We start from the raw sequence: 18539 nt of genomic DNA on the forward strand, positions 1-18539 counted from the left end.
CACATCTCTGATATCATCCTCTAGTATTCTCCTCACTTAGTCTGCTCCAGCCACACCAGCCTCAGGCCTTGCTCATCATCAGGCCCACCAGGCACACAGCCTACAGGCCTCAGGGCTGCTCTGTTTGCTCTGCTCCTCACCCCGGCTCAGCCTAGCTTATTTGTGCCTCTCCTCAGGCCATGATTCAAATGTCACTTTCTCAGTAAAGCCTTCCTGGGCCATCCTATCTAAAACTCAAAACCCCTAACTCCAACAGCTATCTCCACTTCCTTGCTTTTTCTCCTTACTTCTTGTCACTATGCCACACACCATATATTTTATCTATCTTATTTATAGTCTTTCTCCTGCCACGAGAATATAAGTTCCAAGAGGGCAGGGAGTCGGTCTGTTATGTTCACTGCTTTATCCCCAGTGCCTAAAGACAGCGTCTGGTACACCACAGTTGTGACTACAGATGAATGAAAGACCAATTACTTGATTCAAAAGGATCATATACATGTGACTCTCTGCAAAAACTTCACTTGGCCTGTTTTAACTGAGATTATCTGCCTATTGTGGCATAATTCCTTTATAAGAATTATAAAAATGAATTTGAAAACTTCCTGTATAGCAATGCTCAAAACATTTTTTATTGTGGTAAAATATATGTAACATAAAATTTACCATCTTGGGGCCAGCCCGGTGGCGCAAGCGGTTAAGTGCGCGCATTCGACTGTGGCGGCCCGGGGTTCACCGGTTCCGATCCCGGGCGTGCACCGACGGCCCGCCTGGCAAGCCATGCTGTGGCGGCGTCCCATATAAGTGGAGGAAGATGGGCATGGATGTTAGCCAAGGGCCAGTCTTCCTCAGTAAAAAGAGGAGGATTGGCAGATGTTAGCTCAGGGCTGATCTTCCTCACCCAAAAAAAAAAAAATTTTACCATCTTAATTTAACCATTTTTAAGTGTACAGGTTAGTGGTATTAAATATATTCACACTGTGCTACCATCACCATCATCCATCTCCAGGACTCTTTTCATCTTGCAAAACTCAAACTCTACACTCATCAAACAACAACTCTTCATTCTCCGCTCCCCCAGCCCTGACAGCCACCCTTCTACTTTCTGTCTCTATGAATCTGACTGCTCAAATATTTCACATCTTCCCCTCACTTGACAAAACCAGCTGGCCTCCAAACCCACCATGGATCCATCTGTATTCGCAGCAGTCACACACGGGGCTGTCCTGGTGCTGCTCTCAGTAGCTTCTGCTTTCTTCCAGGCATCCAGTCGGAATCTTTCCATCACTTTTATTTCTTCCCGGAGGTCTGTGTTCTCTTTGACCAATACTTCTATCTGGCTTCTAAGACGGCCATGTGTACTTGACCATTTTGCTTCCTTTCTTTTCAAATCTTCCTGTAAATCTGCTATCTGCTGTTTCAAAGCCTTTCAAAAAAAAGAGAGTTACTAGAATTACAACAATGCAACAGAAGAAAAGAGACACATCAACGCAACAGAATACCACAGACAGTAGAAAAGGGAAGGCTTAGTCAATTACATTTCAATAACATTGGGATTTTCAGGAAGGGAATAGGGGTTCAGGCTACCTCATACCGTTAACAAAATTAATTCCAGAAGTCAGGAGAAAAAGGAGTTCACTGCAATAACACTGCCATGAGGTAATAAAGGTATAAACTCAGATAGTAACTGAAATAGAAAGAAAGAGATAAATGGGGGATACCTGGTGAAGAAAAAATTAATAGGAATTCATGACTAATTGAAGGAAGAGCTAAGGTAAAGGGAAGAATAAAAGATACAAAGTCAAAACTACCAGCCCTGAAAACTGATTCTTTCTGGAATTCATAAGAAGAAACAGGTTTTAAGAAAGTAAGTTGTTTTAGATGAACTAAATGACGTAAGTGAAGAAACTCCTGGAAATGTCTAGAAGCAATTTGCAACTGTACAAATAGAAAGCAAGATTGACATCAGAAGTAAAGAGAGATTAGTCACCTACACAGCTTATGTAGGGCAAATTATGAGTGGCTGAGAGCTGAGGAAAGGACTATAGACAGAAGCAAGAAGGCATCCTCCACCACCTGAGAACCCACTCCGATAGGAGACTGAAGGCAGTGAAGAACCCTAACCACCTCATGAATACACATGTAAAACCTGACATCCATCCTTTCTCATGTAAGCCTCACAATAGCCAACAAAGTAGCCTACGGGACAGCGGAAGAAACTAGGGCTCAAAGGACTCTTCCTTGGGGTGTTATATCACATAGAGCATGGACTCTGGATGTGGGTGAGAGCAAGGCTCAAATCCGCATTCTGTGCCTCGAAAGCTCTTGAAATAAGGTCATTAACCTCCCTAAACATCAGCCTCCCTATTTATAAAATTGTGGAGTATAACCAATAAATGAGCAATTTCTAACTGGTAAGCATTTTTACCATGTGGGAAAACAGACCTATCAATACTAAAATGGTACATATAAGTCTAAATAGGTTAAGAATTCAAAGGCAAATAAGCCAGACAGAAAAAGACAAATACTGTATGGTATCACTTATATGTGGAATCCTAGGAGAAAAAAAGCCAATTTCATAAAAACAAAATAGAATTGTGGTAGCCAGGGGCTGGAGGGAGGGGGAAATGGAGTGATGTAGGTCAAAGAATACAAACTTCCAGTTATAAGAATAAGTTCTGTGGAGCTAACATACAGCATGGTGACGATACAGTACTGTATACTTGAAAGTTGCTAAGAGTAGATCTTAAGCATTCTTACCACATGCACAAAAAAGAGTTAACTATGTAAGGTGATGGTTAATTATCTTAATCTTGATAATCACACCACAATGTATATCAAACCATCACAATGTATACTTTAAATATATAATTATACCAACGTTACTGCAATAAAAAAATAAAAATGTGTTAAGAGCATAAAAACATAAAAATAAGACATAATTTTTATATTGATTGCACGCTGAAGTGATATTTTGGATAGATTGGGGGCCGGCCTGGTGGCACAGTGGTTAACTGCGCGTGCTCCACTTCGGTGGCCCGAGGGTTCGCAGGTTCAGATCCTGGGCACGCACTGATGCACTGCTTGTCAAGCCGTGCTGTGGCGGCGTCCCATATAAAGTAGAGGAAGATGGGCACGGATGTTAGCCCAGGACCAGTCTTCCTCAGCAAAAAAGAGGAGGATTGGCATCGCAAGTTAGCTCAGGGCTGGTCTTCCTCACAAAAAAAATATATATATTTCGGACAGATTGGGTTAAATAAAATGCATTATTAAAATTAAAAAAAATAAACATATACAATTATATTTTTCAATTATTCTTCAATAAAGTCAAAAAAGAATTCAATAGCAACTAATATTTATAAAATACCTATCAACTATCAGGTACTGTTATAGGTCCTTGAAATACAGAGAACAAAACAAAGATCGCAGGGAGAATTATTTTGGAAGGTGGCACGGGGCTATGGAAGAAAAAGCGGGGTAGGTAGGAGGAATCAGTGTTGCTGGGGAGGGAGGCATGTGCAGGGAAAGTGAGCTGCAGTGTTAAATATGGTGGATCTCAGGGAATAAAGACCTGGAGGAGGTGGAGAACGAGCCACGTGGCTGTCCAGGGCTGTCCAGAAGCACCAGCAAACACACCAGGAAGGAGGGTGCCTGGCACAGCTGCAGAACAGCAAGGGAGCCAGTGAACTGGGGCAGAATAAACAAGGGGAAGTAGGAGATGACGTGAAAAAGGTAAAAGAGCACCAGATCACATAGGAACTTCAGGCCATTGTGAGGACCAGGGCTCTTATTATAAAAGCAAAACGGGGAGCCATGGAAGGACTGTGAGCAGATAGGGGACGTGACCTGGCTTCCTAATGAAAGGATCGCTGGCCACTGCATGACAAAGAAACCACAGGGACAAGGGTGACAGCAGAGGCCAGGTTAACTCAGAGATGGCAACTCAAATCTGGGTAGGTTTTCTGACAGAACAGCATAGAGTATAAGAAAAAGAGAATGATTCTGGTTTTTGGCCCGAGTACAGGGAAGGTCAGGGTGGCCCTCATCTGAGATGGGAGACAACTGAGGGAGGGAAGATCAGGAGTTTACTTGGAGACATAATGAAGTGAAATGTTTAGTAGCTAGTCAGATATACCAGACCAGTACAGAGAACAGTCTAGGCCAGGATTTCAGTTTGGGAATCTTTAGCATATAAATCATAATTTAAGCCATGAAACTAGATGAGGTCACCAAGGGAGGATAGACTCTCCTCTCTGTTGGATGAACTCCACCATCAAGTTAAAGACAAGAAAAAAGCAAAAGAGAATAAGACGAGTCAAGCAGCCCAGTGAGGGGAAAAGCCCAAGCATCAGGTATCCTGAGAGTGAGACGAGTGAAACCTATGAAGAGGAGTCGTGTGCTGCTGACGGGCAAGCCACACGAGGACCAAGAACTGGGCACTGGGTCTACCATCCGGGAGGGGCTGGTGACCTCGACAGGGGCAGTTCCAGCACAGTGGTATGGATAGAAGCCTGACTGCAGTGTGTGTAGAGAGAACAGGAGGCAAGACTTGAAGACAGTGATATAGACAACACTTTCAAGGAGTTTGGCTGCAAAGAAACAAAGAAATAGGGTTGTGGCTGACACGGGGCATGGAGAGATTTTAAGAAGAAACAGCAAGGGTATACACTGATGGAAAGATTAGGTAGAGAGTGGAAGATGGATGGTGTAGGAGAGAGCGGGAAGAAATGCTGGAGCAGGGGTGTAGGTGTGAAGGGGTAAGACCTGGTGTGTAAGCAGGGCTTTATCTATAAGCATGGACAGTACATCTACACACAAGAGGGAGGCAGAGAACATGGGCTGAGAGGCCACAGGCGGCACCAAGGGTAGGGTTAGTGGGAAGTTCTCAGCCAAGCAGAAAGCAGAGTCTTTAGGGGAGAATGAGGCCCCAGAGTGGGAGGTTTGAGAAGGGGAAAATATGAAATGGTCCTCTAGGAGAGTGGGAGAGGAGGTGGGATAGAAATATCGCAGGCCCACTGGTGGTTCCTGCTCATGACTTTATTTATTACTATTAGTTTTTTTCGTGAGGAAGATCAGCCCTGAGCTAACATCCATGTCAATCCTCCTCTTTTTGCCGAGGAAGACTGGCCCTGAGCTAACATCTGTGCCCATCTTCCTCCACTTTATGTGGGATGCCGCCACAGCATGGCTTGACAAGCAGTGTGTTGGTACGCGCCTGGGATCCAAACCCAGGCCACCAGGAGTGGAGCGCGCGCTCTTAACCGCTACGCCACGGGGCCAGCCCCCTGCTCATGACTTTAGAGTGAGCCTGTTCCCTGTGAAATTTTTCTTCCAGCTAAATTAAGCATTATGGGCACAGAGATGGAGTAGGCAGGAAATGCAGGGTTGTAGTTTTGCCAAACAAAATGTGATGACTTGAGAAAGAGGAGTAAAGAACATATTTAAAGTAATGATTATAGCGATTGACTCTGGGGTTTAAGAACATAGGGTCAGGGCCGGCCCCGTGGCTTAGCGGTTAAGTGCTTGCGCTCCGCCACTGGCGGCCCAGGTTTGGATCCCGGGAGCCCACCGACACACCGCTTCTCCGGCCATGCTGAGGCCGCGTCCCACATACAGCAACTAGAAGGATGTGCAACTATGACGTGCAACTATCTGCTGGGACTTTGGGGGAAAAAAAAAGGAGGAGGATGGGCAATAGATGTTAGCTCAGAGCCAGTCTTCGTGAGCAAACAGAGGAGGATTAGCATGGGATGTTAGCTCAGGGCTGATCTTCTTCACAAAAAAATAAATAAATAAATAAAATAAAAATACTCTTAAAAAAAAAAAAAAGAACATAGGGTCAGGTGAGTAGGATCAATGGATTTGAAAGTCCTAACGGGAATGAAAGCTTATTGGGGTCAGAGTAATAGAGGGAGTGACAAATATTCATTTGCATGGTCACAAAAGGCTAGGAAATAGGGTTTAAAATAACTACTAGAGATTGCAAGTATTAGTAATTGGAGGAATAGAAGCTGTCCAATCTTAAAGGTATGGGAAACATAATCAAAGATAAGCTTATTGAAGCAGGTTTTCACTAAAAGACCAATACATCAGACAAATAAGCAGAAAGAGAAAGGTTACTGTGAGACAGAGAAAACACAACATACGAATGCAGAGATAGGAAAGAAAGGCTGAGGAAAGGATCTATCCAGGGGAAGAGCTCAAAACTTGGAAGGGAGGAAGGAACATCACTATGAAGGCATGTATGGCATGTGAAGGAGTTTGCATTTTATTCCAAGAGGAAGCCAACTGAAGGATTTTGAACAGGAGAAGAACATCAAGTTTTATGTCAAAAGATCACTCTGACAGCAAGAGGAGGACAGAAGTGGACAGGAAAGAAGGAGAGACAGAAATGAAGCTAAGAGACAAATGAAGAACAAAGACACAAGTTAGACATGGAAGGAGTTGGGGGGGAAGAGAAAGGTCAGGACAGAAAAGATATGACGGAGATAAAGTCAAAAGAACTTACTGTCTGATGGGATTGAAAGAGGTCCAGATTTTTATACCAAGTGAATGGGTAAAAAGTCAAAAGGAAAGGCAGAGTTAGTAGGTACAGGATAAGTTAAGTTTGAAACTCTCAAATAGAGCTAGCCACCTCACTAGACAGCACCTCACAATCCTGGGCCCTCAAATATCGGCTGAACGAAGAAACAGATACACAGGTCTGTAGTGCAGCAAAGATGTGACTGAACATCCATGTGTAAGTTGTCAATGAAACCTCACTCTAAGAAAATCAGAATAAAGTTACATGACTAAGAGAAAAATCAATGTGAACTCATGATTTCAAAGAGACACTGCCCTTCCCCAGCTCTGCCACTGGGACAGGACCCAATAGCAAGGAGAGCACGGAGGTCTACTGCCAATCTTCAGGTGAATCCCTAATGGTAGAATAAAAGGAATAGGGCTCCTTGGAGGATGGCTAATTCAGATCTGGGGTAGGTTTCAGGAGGAAAAAAAAAGAAGAAAAAACCAGGTGGTCTGAAATAACCAGTTGTTACAGAAAGCATGGATACTTTCAAAAATTCAAGGGTAATGGCAATGCTAAAGGACAAGTTGGGACCACTTGATTATCAAAAAGGAAATTTTATAATTAATTAGAGTAACTTGAGTTTGTGAAAGGCTGTAAGTCAATAATGATGAATATAAATTCCAGGAGGACAGAAATGTCTTATTCATCAACAATTCCCCAGTGCTTAGAACAGTATCTAGTCATAAAGAGTTCAACAAATTTGCTGAATGAATTCTCAAAAGAAAAGAGTTAATATTTTTAAAAACAACTATAATATAAAGGAAGGTTAACTATAGCATCTCTTTAATCTTTTAATGATTTAATAAGTAGAAGAGTATCAATAAAGAAAGGTTTGTTTTCTATTAAGTATATATCTGTTTTCAAAATATGTGTTTCCAGGGGGCCAGCCCAGTGGCACAGCAGTTAAGTGCACGCGCTCCACTTTGGCGGCCCAGGGTTCACAGGTTCAGATCCTGGGCGCACACTGATGCACCGCTTGTCAAGCCATGCTGTGGCAGTGTCCCACAGAAAGTAGAGGAAGGTGGGTACGGATGTTAGCCCAGGGCCAATCTTCCTCAGAAAAAAGAGGATTGGCAACAGATGTTAGCTCAGGGCTAATCCTCTTCACAAAAAAAAGAAAAATGTGTTTCCAGGGGCCAGTCCGGTGGCCTAGTGGTTAAGTTCGGCACGCTCCACTTCGGTGGCCCGGGTTCAGTTCGGGCCTACACCACTCGTCAGCCATGCTGTGGTGGCAACCCACACACAAAACAGAAAAGATTGGCGACAGATGTTAGCTCAGGGGGAATCTTCCTCAGCAAAAACAAAAAGTAATAATAAAAAAATAAAGATTGTGTTTCCATAGTAGAAGCACAAAGAAGGATAAATACAGGAAACTATGAATAAGCCAAAGAGTGTAAAGAAAGAAGGAAATGTACCCAAAATAGAAAGAAATAATAAATAACCCTGGTCGCCCACGATAACCAAGTATGAAAAGGGTCCAATACTTAAATCAACACTAACGAAGTAGAAGGAAAATTCAAGAATGAGTTATGAAATAGTCTAACATCCTAAACAGGAAAGCTAACTCACCAACCCAACTCATCTCCAGGAGATGAGGCCTCTAGATCAACACTATCCAGAACCCAGGAGACGAGGCCTCTAGATCAACACTTTCCAGAACATTTTGCAACGATGGATATGTCCTAGACCTCCACTGTCCAATGTGATAGCTACCAAGCAACACATGGCAATTGAGCACCTTGAATTGTGGCTAACGTGACTGAGAAAATGAATTTTTGGTTTTATTTAATTTCAATTAACCTCAATTTAAATAGCCACAGGTGGCTAATGGCTAGCAGACTGGACAGAACAGGCTTAGAGAATAAAAAGACACAATATTTGAAGGAAAGGTACCAGGTTGCAAGAACGTAAAATCTATGTGTTATTCACATAAAGTGAAGTAAACCATATCAAGAAAGCTCGTCTGCTCTGGTTTGAATCACAGTGGAAGAAGTAATCAGGTCCCGAGCTATGAGAAAGAGGGGAAGGTGGGGAGAATCAATCTTATAACCTTAGGTAGTCTGAGAAGGTTTTCTTTCTTTTCAGGTCTCATAAAATTTTCTTAACATAGCAAGGCATCAAAATAAGTATTGCTCTACTCCTAGGAGATCAGGAAACAAGAAAAATGAAATGACAAACCCACTGTGCAGATATTTTAGAATAGGCTATGGCTTTAATTTAGTGAAAAGTTTTCTGATAGCTGAATTTGATTTTAACTACTGCATTATACATTATTTAATCTATAATCTTAATCGATTATTTAAAAGAAATTCAATTAAGTTTAATATCAATTTTTAATCTTTTACCTTTTAGGCAAAGACCAAAAAACACTCTAATAATTGCTAGTAGAATTAAAAATTGGCATGACATTTATGGAGGGATAATCTGACAATATCTACCAATGTTCATACCCTATAACCTAGAAATTTCACTCCCAGGAATATTTCCTGCAGATATACTTGAGTACGTAAGCTACAAGGGGGCAAGGATGAATTTGTTTTGTTCACTACCGTATTCCCAGGACATGCCTGCTACATAGTAGGTACTCAATAACCATGTGTTGAATGACTAAGTAGAAGAATGAGAGGTGATGTATGTACAAAGTTATTTAGGACAGCACTTCTTATACACAGAAAAAGAACAGAAATAACATAAATGCTTAGTTAAGTAAATTATAGCACAACCATATAATGCAATTCTATTCAATGGTAAAATAAAGAAAGATGATGCTCTTTATGTTAAGATATAGAATGATTTCAGTATACCACCATTAATTTTTTTTTAAATTAAGAATATATATATGTATTTGCTTAGAATTTCTCTGGAAAGATACAAGAGATTGGTAACATTGCTTGCCTTAAAAGAGAGGTGAATTAGGGGCCAGGGCAAGGGGGAGAGGGAGAAGTTTCACTGCACATCCTTTTTTACGTTCTGAACAGGAATATATTACCTTTTGAAATAAAAAATTTAATAGATTGTTAAAGTCTAACATATTAGATTTAATAAACCGAGCATTAACCAAAACAAAATGGCACATGTTTCTCCCCACAAAAATAAATAAATGGAATTAAAGACCCTAATCAACACGACGTGATAACTTAAACTACAGGTGTGCAGACGAAACTGTTCAAGGATGGTGTACTACATGAGAAAGGAAGAAAGCAAAGCATGGAACTCAAAAATACTAGTATTTAAAATATGATATATGGAAAAAAATTAAATATGGAAGTGGAAGATGAGTTTGCATTTTATGCCATAAGCAATGGACAGTCATTTAAAATTCTTCTTTTGGTAAACTGAAGTTTTACTTTTGATGAAGTCCAATATATCCATTTTTTCTTTTTTCTTCCTTCCTTCCTTCCTTCCTCCCTCCCTCCCTCCCTCCTTCCTTCCTTCCTTTCCTTCCCTCCCTCCCTCTCTTCCTTTATTTTTGTGAGGAAGATCAGTCCTGAGCTCACATCTGCCAATCCTCCTCTTTTTTTGCTGAGGAAGACTGGCCCTGGGCTAACATCCATACCCATCTTCCTCTACTTTACATGGGACGCCAAGACAGCATGGCCTGACAAGCTGCGTGTGGATGCATGCCCCGGTTCCAAACCGGTGAACCCTGGGCCGCCACAGCGGAGCGCGTGCACTTAACCGCTTGCGCCACCGGGCCAGCCCCCATTTTTTTCTTTTATATTTAGTTCTTTGTGTCTTCTCTTGGAAATCTTTACATATGCCAATGTCACGAATATATTCACTGGCCGTTTTTTCTACAAGGTTTATACTTCTAGCTAGAAATGCATTAGTTCTTTTTAACTACCTCATTCCTCTAATCACGTCCATTTCTAAGTTTGAAACAAACAGGACTGATAATTTGGCCTATCAGTTTATAAGTTTTAGAATTAAACAGTTAGTATACGGGCCTTAAATTATTATAAATGAACAAAACTAACAGTATTTGGTGTGTAGTGGGTCAAACAGATTAATACAACATTATACTGGTGAATTGCCAACTCCTGGTTTGTTAATTCATCCATGTCATTATCGTAGTCTTTATTTTGGAAGCCTTTAGTAAGAAAAGAAGTGATATGTTTTACTCTTTAAAAGTCAGACTACAAAAGATGTTCCAGATGCAGTGTCTCAGACAGATGATTTGTTGAGTTAATGGATGATTAATAAATTGATACCCAATTTCTCTTTGACATCAAATAACCCTGAGATTCTTACAAAGCTGTCATCTTTACTAACTTATATGAGCATAACGTAAAGAACTGGCATACCTGTATTTCTTCACGTTCCTTTTTATCTGGAAAAGTTCTTGCAACTGTGGTATACTTTTCAAAAACTTTGCGTTCTTTTTGTAATTTCCTCATTTCCTCCTTTTTAAACTCTTCTATTCGAGCTAATTCTTTTGCTTTCTGTTGTTCAAAGTCTGCAATTTCTTTCCTAAAATGACCAAACCATGTTATCATCTAAGGGGACCGTCTCAATATGAGTAACCCATATGAGGTGTCAAAATGGAACACTGGTGATAACCTGTAATTGAAGAGCTGCTAGTTTTGGTGAATCCATCTTCCATCCACAGTCCTGTAATAACAGTCAATTAACACAATAAAGCATTCCTCCAACAAGCATTCATTGAGCATCTACTATGAATCAAGTACTACACCAAGTACTAGAAAAACCATAGTGAAAATAATAAACATCCATACTCCCATGAAGCTTCTCACATTCTAATGGGAGGGACAAATGATGATAAACAAGATAAATAAGTAAAATATATGGAACATTAGAAGTGTTAAAGAGAAAAATAAAGCAAGGAATGAGTTAGGAAATATCAGGGTAGAAGACTGAAATTATGGATGGGGTCATCTTGCTGAGATAATGTCTGAAGTAAAACCTGAAGGAAGTGAGAGAACAGCCACGAGGATATCTGAACAAAACAATTCAGGCAGAGGGAACACCACATGCAAAACTCTTGAGGGAGAAATATGCCTGAAGTGTTCAAAGAACAGCCAGGAGGCCAGTGTGGCTAAAAAAGAGTGAGCAAGAGACAGAACAGTAGGAGAAAACGTCAAACAAAAAAACCCAGAGGCCCAGATTAATTAGTCTTACACACACCACTGTGAGGACTTCAGTATTTAGCTTAGGAGAATGTCAAGCAGAAGAATTGTCATAACCCAGGTTCATCGGGATGCTGTGTTAAGAGCATAGAGAGGGGCTGGTCCCATGGTATAGGGGTTAAGTGTGCACGCTCTGCTGCTGGCAACCCGGGTTTGGATCCCCGGCGTGCACTGATACACCGCTTGTCAGGCCATGCTGTGGCGGCGTCCCACATAAAGTGGAGGAGGATGGGCACAGATGTTAGCTCAGGGCCAGTCTTTCTCAGCAAAAAGAGGAGGAGTGGCGACAGATGTTAGCTCAGGGCCAATCTTCCGCACAAAAAAAAAATTAAAAAAGAAAAAAAAAAAAAGAGCATAGGAAGAGTGACATCAGCAAGATGGTGGAACAGGAGGTCCATGGGTCACATGCTCCCAAACAAACAACAATTTGACAGCCATTCATGGAAAAAAGTCCTTTTGTGGGAGCTCTAGGATCCAGGTAGGAGGTTGAGAAATCCCAGTGAAGCCTAAGATCAAGGACAGCCACTTTGAGAAGGCAGGCCTGTACCCCAGTGGCAGACTTACTAAACGTCACCCAGGCTGTAGACCAAAAACAGCCTGGTCCCCCTGTGGACTCAGGTCCAGCCCCATCTGTCAAAGGACACAGGAGGAACCATGCCCATCTGGGCCCCTGGTAACAGGCCCACAGACCTTGCTCCCAACTATGGGTCCTGAAACAGCCCTGTGACACAGCTCCAGCCCTGCTCTACTGTGGTACTGGAGGTAGTCCTGCACACCCAGGGAACCAGCAGGAGGATACTCAGGGGCCCAGCAGGATGATGCTCAAGAAGCTGGCAGGAACCACACCCATCGTCACCCCTGGTAACAGACCCACTGCCTGCAGACTCAACAGTGGACCCAAAAGCAGCCCCATGACTTAGCTCCAGCCCTGCTCAACTGTGGTACCAGAAGCAGTCCTGTCAAACTGGGGATCCAGCAGCAACCACACCTGCCTGTGTCCCTGGTAATAGGCCTGCCAACTGTGGACCCCATTTTAGACCCAGAAGCAGCCACATGATCTGGCTACAACCCCACTTGATCTGGAATCTTGGAGGCAGACTCATCAGTCCAGGGATCCAGCAGGAGAAGGTCTTTACCTGTCAAAACCAATTTGTAGACAGGAAGAGGTGTTTTCTCTTTCAAATGAAAGACATCAACACAGGCTACACAGATCATGAAGAATCAGGCAAACATGACACACCAAAGGAAACCAATCAAGCTCCAGTAACCAACCTCAAAGAAAGGGAGATCTACAAATTGCCTGACAAAGAATTCCAAATAATTGTTTTACGGAAGCTCAGTAAGCTAAAAGGGAAAACAGAAAAGAAAATCAACAAAATCAGGAAAACAATACATGAAACAAAATGAGACATTCAACAAAGAGATAGAAATCATAAAAAAAAAAAGAACCAAACAGAAATTCTGGAACTGTAGAATACAATAAATAAAGTGAAAAAATGCAACAGAAAACTTCAACAGCAGACTCAGTCAAGCAGAAGAAAGAATCTGTTACCTCAAAGATGGGTAATTTGAAGTTATTCAGTCAGAGGAGAAAAAAGAAAAAAAGAATAGGACCGGCTCAGTGGCATAGCAGTTAAGTGTGCACGCTTTGCTGTGGTGGCCTGGGGTTCGGATCCCAGGTACACACCGACGCACCACTTGTCAAGCCATGTTGTGGTAGCATCCCATATAAAATGGAGGAAGATGGGCACAGATGTTAGCCCAGGGCCAGTATTCCTCAGCAAAAAAAGAGGACGAGTGGCGACAGATGTTAGCAGGGCTAATCTTCGTCACAAAAAAAAAGAAAAAAGAGTGAAGAAAGCCTATGGGATTTATGAGACTCTGACTAACAAACCAATATATGTATTATGGGACTCTCAGGAGGAAAAACCCACACAAAATTGACAAACTCTTTGATTGACTAAGGAAAAAAGAGAGAAGACTCAAATAAATAAAACTGTAAATGAAAGAGCAGACATTACAACAGATGCATCAGAAATCAAAAAGAACATATTATGAACAATTATACTCCAAAAAATTGGATCACCTAGAAGAAATGGATAAATTCCTAGAAACATACAACCTACCAAAAGTGAATCTGGAAGAAATAGAAAGTCTTAACAGACCAATAATAAATATGGAGATTGACTCCATAATCAAACACTTCCCAACAAAGAAAAGTCCAGAACCAGATGGCTTCACAGGTAAATTCACCAAACATTCAAAAAAGAATTAATACCAATCCTTCTAAAACTCTTTCAAATAAGGAAGAAGGAACGCTTCCAAATTCACTTTATGAGGCTAATATCATTCTGATATCAAAGCCAGACAAAGACACCACAAGAAAAGAAAACTAGAGGCCGCTAGCTCTGACGAACATAGATGTAAAAATCCTCAACAAAATACTACTAAACCAAATTCAACAGCACATTAAAAGGGATATACACTATGACCAAGCAGGATTCATCCCTGGGAGGCAAGGTTAGTTCAAAATATGCAAATCAATTAATGTGATGTAACCTGGTGTACCCACTGTGGAAAACTATGGCAGTTCCTCAAAAATTTAAGTATAGAATTATCACACGATCTAGCAATTCTACCCCTGGGGTATATATCCAAAACAATTAAAAGCAGAGACTTGAACAGATATTTGTACACCAATGTTAACAGCAGCATTATTCACAATAACCAAAAGGTAGAAACAACCCAAATGTCCAGCTGCAACCAGGGAATAACAAAGGATCGTTGGCAACCACTAGAAGACAGGAGAGAAAGCATGGCTCTGCTGATGACTTGACTGCATATTTCTCCCCTCCAGAACCCTGAAGAAATAAATTCCTGTTGTTTTAAGCCACTCAATTTGTGTGTACTTTGTTACACACACTTAGTGCAGCTCTAGGAAATTAATACAACAGCCAAGGTAGCAAGTGAATTCATGGCTCCAAACTGCTTTTCAAATTTCAATTTACGATCTCAACACTAAGACAATTCTCTTTTTAACACATCTTTGACCACAATGGGTCATTTGATTCAATCAGAAAATTCTTGGGGCCGGCCCGGTGGCATAGTGGTTAAGTTGGCGCACTCCACTTCGGTGGCCCAGGATTCACAGGTTCAGATCCCGGGCTTGGACCTGCTAACTGCTTATCAAGCCATGCTGTGGCAGGCATCCCACATATAAAGTAGAGGAAGATGGGCATGGATGTTAGCCCAGGGACAATCTTCCTCAAGGAAAAAGAGGAGGCTTGGCAACATGTTAGCTCAGGGCTAATCTTCCTCACCAAGGGGAAAAAAAATTCTTATGTGGTATAGATTTCAATTCCTTTTCATTTATACTGTTGGACTGATAAAAACTGTTTCAAATATTTTAGATATAATCTTAAAGATATTACAACCACTGTATATTTTTCCCAACTTATAAATGCAAACTTACCTGAGTTTTTCCAAGGCACTTTCTCGTTTAATGCGAAGTCTAGCTAAAGACATGTTCTCAGCTTTAAATTTTTCTATTTCCATTTCCAATTCAATAACTTTCTCTCTCAAAACTTGAGATCGAGCACTGTCACCTATAAAACAGGCCATAAATATTGAACTTCACAAAGGGACTTCAGCAGCAAAAACACTAGCTAGCTGTATTAAAACTAAGAGCCAAAAATATAGTAAACACCTGTACAATTAAAATGCAATGCTTCCAGGCTGGTCCCCCGGTGTAGTGGTTAAGTGCGTGTGCTCCACTGCTGGCGGCCCGGGTTCAGATCCCCGGCACAAACCAACGCACCACTTGTCAAGGCATGCTGTGGCGGCATCCCACATAAAGTAGAGGAAGATGGGCACAGATATCAGCCCAGGGCCAGTCTTCCTCAGCAAAAAGAGGAGGATTGCCATGGATGTTAGCTCAGGGCTTATCTTCCTCACAAAAAAAATAATAAAATAAATAAAATAAAATAAAATGCTTCCAATAACAAAAAGAAAAAAAAACTATCTTGGCCTAACTTTCCACATGAACCCAGTCTAAATTTAATACAGAATCAAATTATTCTACCTCAAAAGATTATTCAATCTGATAATGAATTAATATATATAATAATATATATATTATATATAATAATGAATTAATATATATAAAAAGAATATATATATATTATATATATATAATATATATAAAAAGAATAATAAAAATTATTCTACCTCAAAAGATTATTCAATCTGATAATGAATTAATATATATAAAAAGAAATAATTTAAATAAAATTTTTCTATGGTGAGGAAGATTAGCCCTGAGCTAACATGCGTTGCTAATCCTCCTCTTTTTGCTGAGGAAGAGTGGCCCTGGGCTAACATTCATGCCCATCTTCCTCTACTTTACATGTTGGACACCTGCCAGAGCATGGCTTGATAAGCAGTGCATAGGTCTGCACCCAAGATCCAAACCTGTGAACCCCGGGCCACCAAAGCAGAGCACACAAACTTAACCACTATACCTCCAGGCCAGCCTCTTAAATAAATTTTTTTAAAAACCAATACATAAACATAGTTTGAGGGGTCTGGCCCCATGCTTAAGTTCAGCCTGCCACGATTTGGCAGCCCGGGGTTCACGGGTTCAGTTCCTGGGCACAGACCTACACCACTCATTGGCAGCCATGCTGTGGCAGTGACCCACGTACAAAATAGAGGAAAGACTGGCACAAACGTTAGCTCAGCGCAAATCTTCCTAAAGCAAAAAGAGGAAGATTGGCAACAGATGTTAGCTCAGGGCGAATCTTCCCTCAACAACAACAACAAAAAAAAAGGTTAAGAACAAGAATAAGCAATTCACAACAGCTCTAAAGCACTAATCAACACCAAAAATAAACTTTACCCCCACTAATCAAAGAAATACAAATTAAGGCTGAAAAATATCAAATTTTCTATTTAAAAGAGGAAAATACTTCTGTCCTTCAACTACCTTTGGGAAAAATAAATCTGATTTATATCACAAGACTAAAATACCCATATCCATCCTTTGACCCAGTTATTCTACTTCTAAAAATCTAGTTTAACAAACCTGTAAAATCACACAAATAGTTTTGCACAAAAATATGCACAACAGTGTTATTTTTAATACTGAGAAATAATTTAACTGTCTAACATTAGGTAAATTACTGAATAAACTTATGCTACATACATATAATGCTCTGCAACCATTTTTAAAGAAAAGAATTTAATTATATGGGCCAATGCATATTATACACCTAATCAAAAAGGATGAGTCAAGTTATAATATATGTTTCTACCATATTAAAAATACACAAGAGGAGACCTCCAGAGCATCACGGCAGACTGAGCTTTCTCCTTTGAACTCTCCCCATCTAAGACATTACAAAAAGGACATTTTCATACCAACAAAGGACACACACAACACAGAAGACATCTGAGAGACCCACACAGCCTTACATCTGAAGGAGGAGGTGCTGGAACCCCCGAAGGAAGTGGGGAGAGGTATGCAGAAATCCTCCCCCTCCCCGTTCGACAGGTGACTCCAGGTCTGCTCAGCTCCCAGAGAGGTGGGGGAGGGGTGACCCTCTGCAAGAAAACTGTTGCTCTCCAAGTTCTCTCACAGCCTGTGAGAAATTCCCATACGGAGGAGAGTGAACTGTTGCAGGGGTGCCATCAACATCTGAGCACCCCAGGAAAGCAGATAGGGAAGAATGAGAAATCCCAGGATTGGGCAGGTGAAAGAAAAAGCCCCTCTCCCCACATGCCCGGCGTTTCAGCACAACCGGTTGGCCAGAGCGCCCGCAGATTGCGGCAGGCTTAGAACACACAGCTTTTCACCCCCACCCAGTGGCAGTGGGTGGAAACTGCGACCAGATATTTTCAGTATGAGGAAAAATCAGCCAACATCGGCAGGCACAATACAAAAATATATTGAATCTCCAGACTAGAAGGCAAATGATCAGCACCCAGAAATCAATCCCGAAGACACAGAAATTTATAATCTAAACGACAGAGAATTCAAAATAGCTATTATAAAAAGGCTCAATAAATTACAAGAAAATACAGATAGACAACTCAATGAAATCAGAAATTTCTTCACAAAAGAGATTGAAACCATAAAGAAAAACCAATCAGAAATGTTGGAGATGAAAAAAACAATGGAGGAGATAAAGCAAAATCTGGAATCTTTAAAGAACAGCGCTGACAATATGCAGGAAAGAATTAGCATTATTGAGGATAGGAATGCAGAAATGTTCCAGATAGAGGAGAAACAACTAAGACTAAAAAGAAATGAAGAAATTCTCTGAGAACTACCTGACTCAATTAGGAAATGCAGCATAAGAATTGTAGGTATTCCTGAGACAGAAGACAGGCAAAAAGGAACAGAGAGCTTGTTCAAGGAAATAATAGCTGAGAACTTCCCATCTTGGGAAGGAGCTGGAAATACCAGGGAATGAAATCAATAGATCTCCTAAATACATCAACATGAAAAGACTCTCTCCAAGGCATACAGTAACAAAGCTGGCAAAAGTCAATGACAAAGAAAAAATATTAAGGGATGCTAGATTAAAAAAAATAATAATAATAACACAAAAAGGAATTCCCATCACTCTCTCAGCAGATTTCTCAACAGAAACTTTACAGAGTAGGAAAGAATGGAATGATGTATTCAAAATTCTGAAAGACAGGGGCCAGCCCCGTGGCGTAGTGGTTAAGTGCGCACGCTCCGCTGCTGGCGGCCCGGGTTCAGATCCCAGGCGCGCACCAACACACCGCTTGTCAGGCCATGGCGTGGTGGCATCCCATATAAA

At 41.1% G+C, this 18539-nt stretch overlaps 1 protein-coding gene across 6 annotated transcripts in view; it reads right to left on the bottom strand.

The window, feature by feature from the left end:
* CENPJ (centromere protein J) overlaps window positions 1–18539 on the bottom strand; it is a 72140-nt gene that overhangs the window by 25596 nt on the left and 28005 nt on the right. For all 6 annotated transcript variants that reach the window (XM_058547779.1, XM_058547775.1, XM_058547777.1 and 3 more), the window contains 3 exons: window positions 15185–15317; window positions 10870–11035; window positions 1181–1423 (listed from right to left, as the gene is read on the bottom strand). In XM_058547779.1, coding sequence (XP_058403762.1) covers window positions 1181–1423; window positions 10870–11035; window positions 15185–15317 — 542 coding nt within the window. The remainder of the gene's footprint in view (window positions 1–1180; window positions 1424–10869; window positions 11036–15184; window positions 15318–18539) is intronic.

This window comes from Diceros bicornis, chromosome 9, assembly GCF_020826845.1.
Source record: "Diceros bicornis minor isolate mBicDic1 chromosome 9, mDicBic1.mat.cur, whole genome shotgun sequence".
Lineage (NCBI taxonomy): Eukaryota > Metazoa > Chordata > Mammalia > Perissodactyla > Rhinocerotidae > Diceros > Diceros bicornis.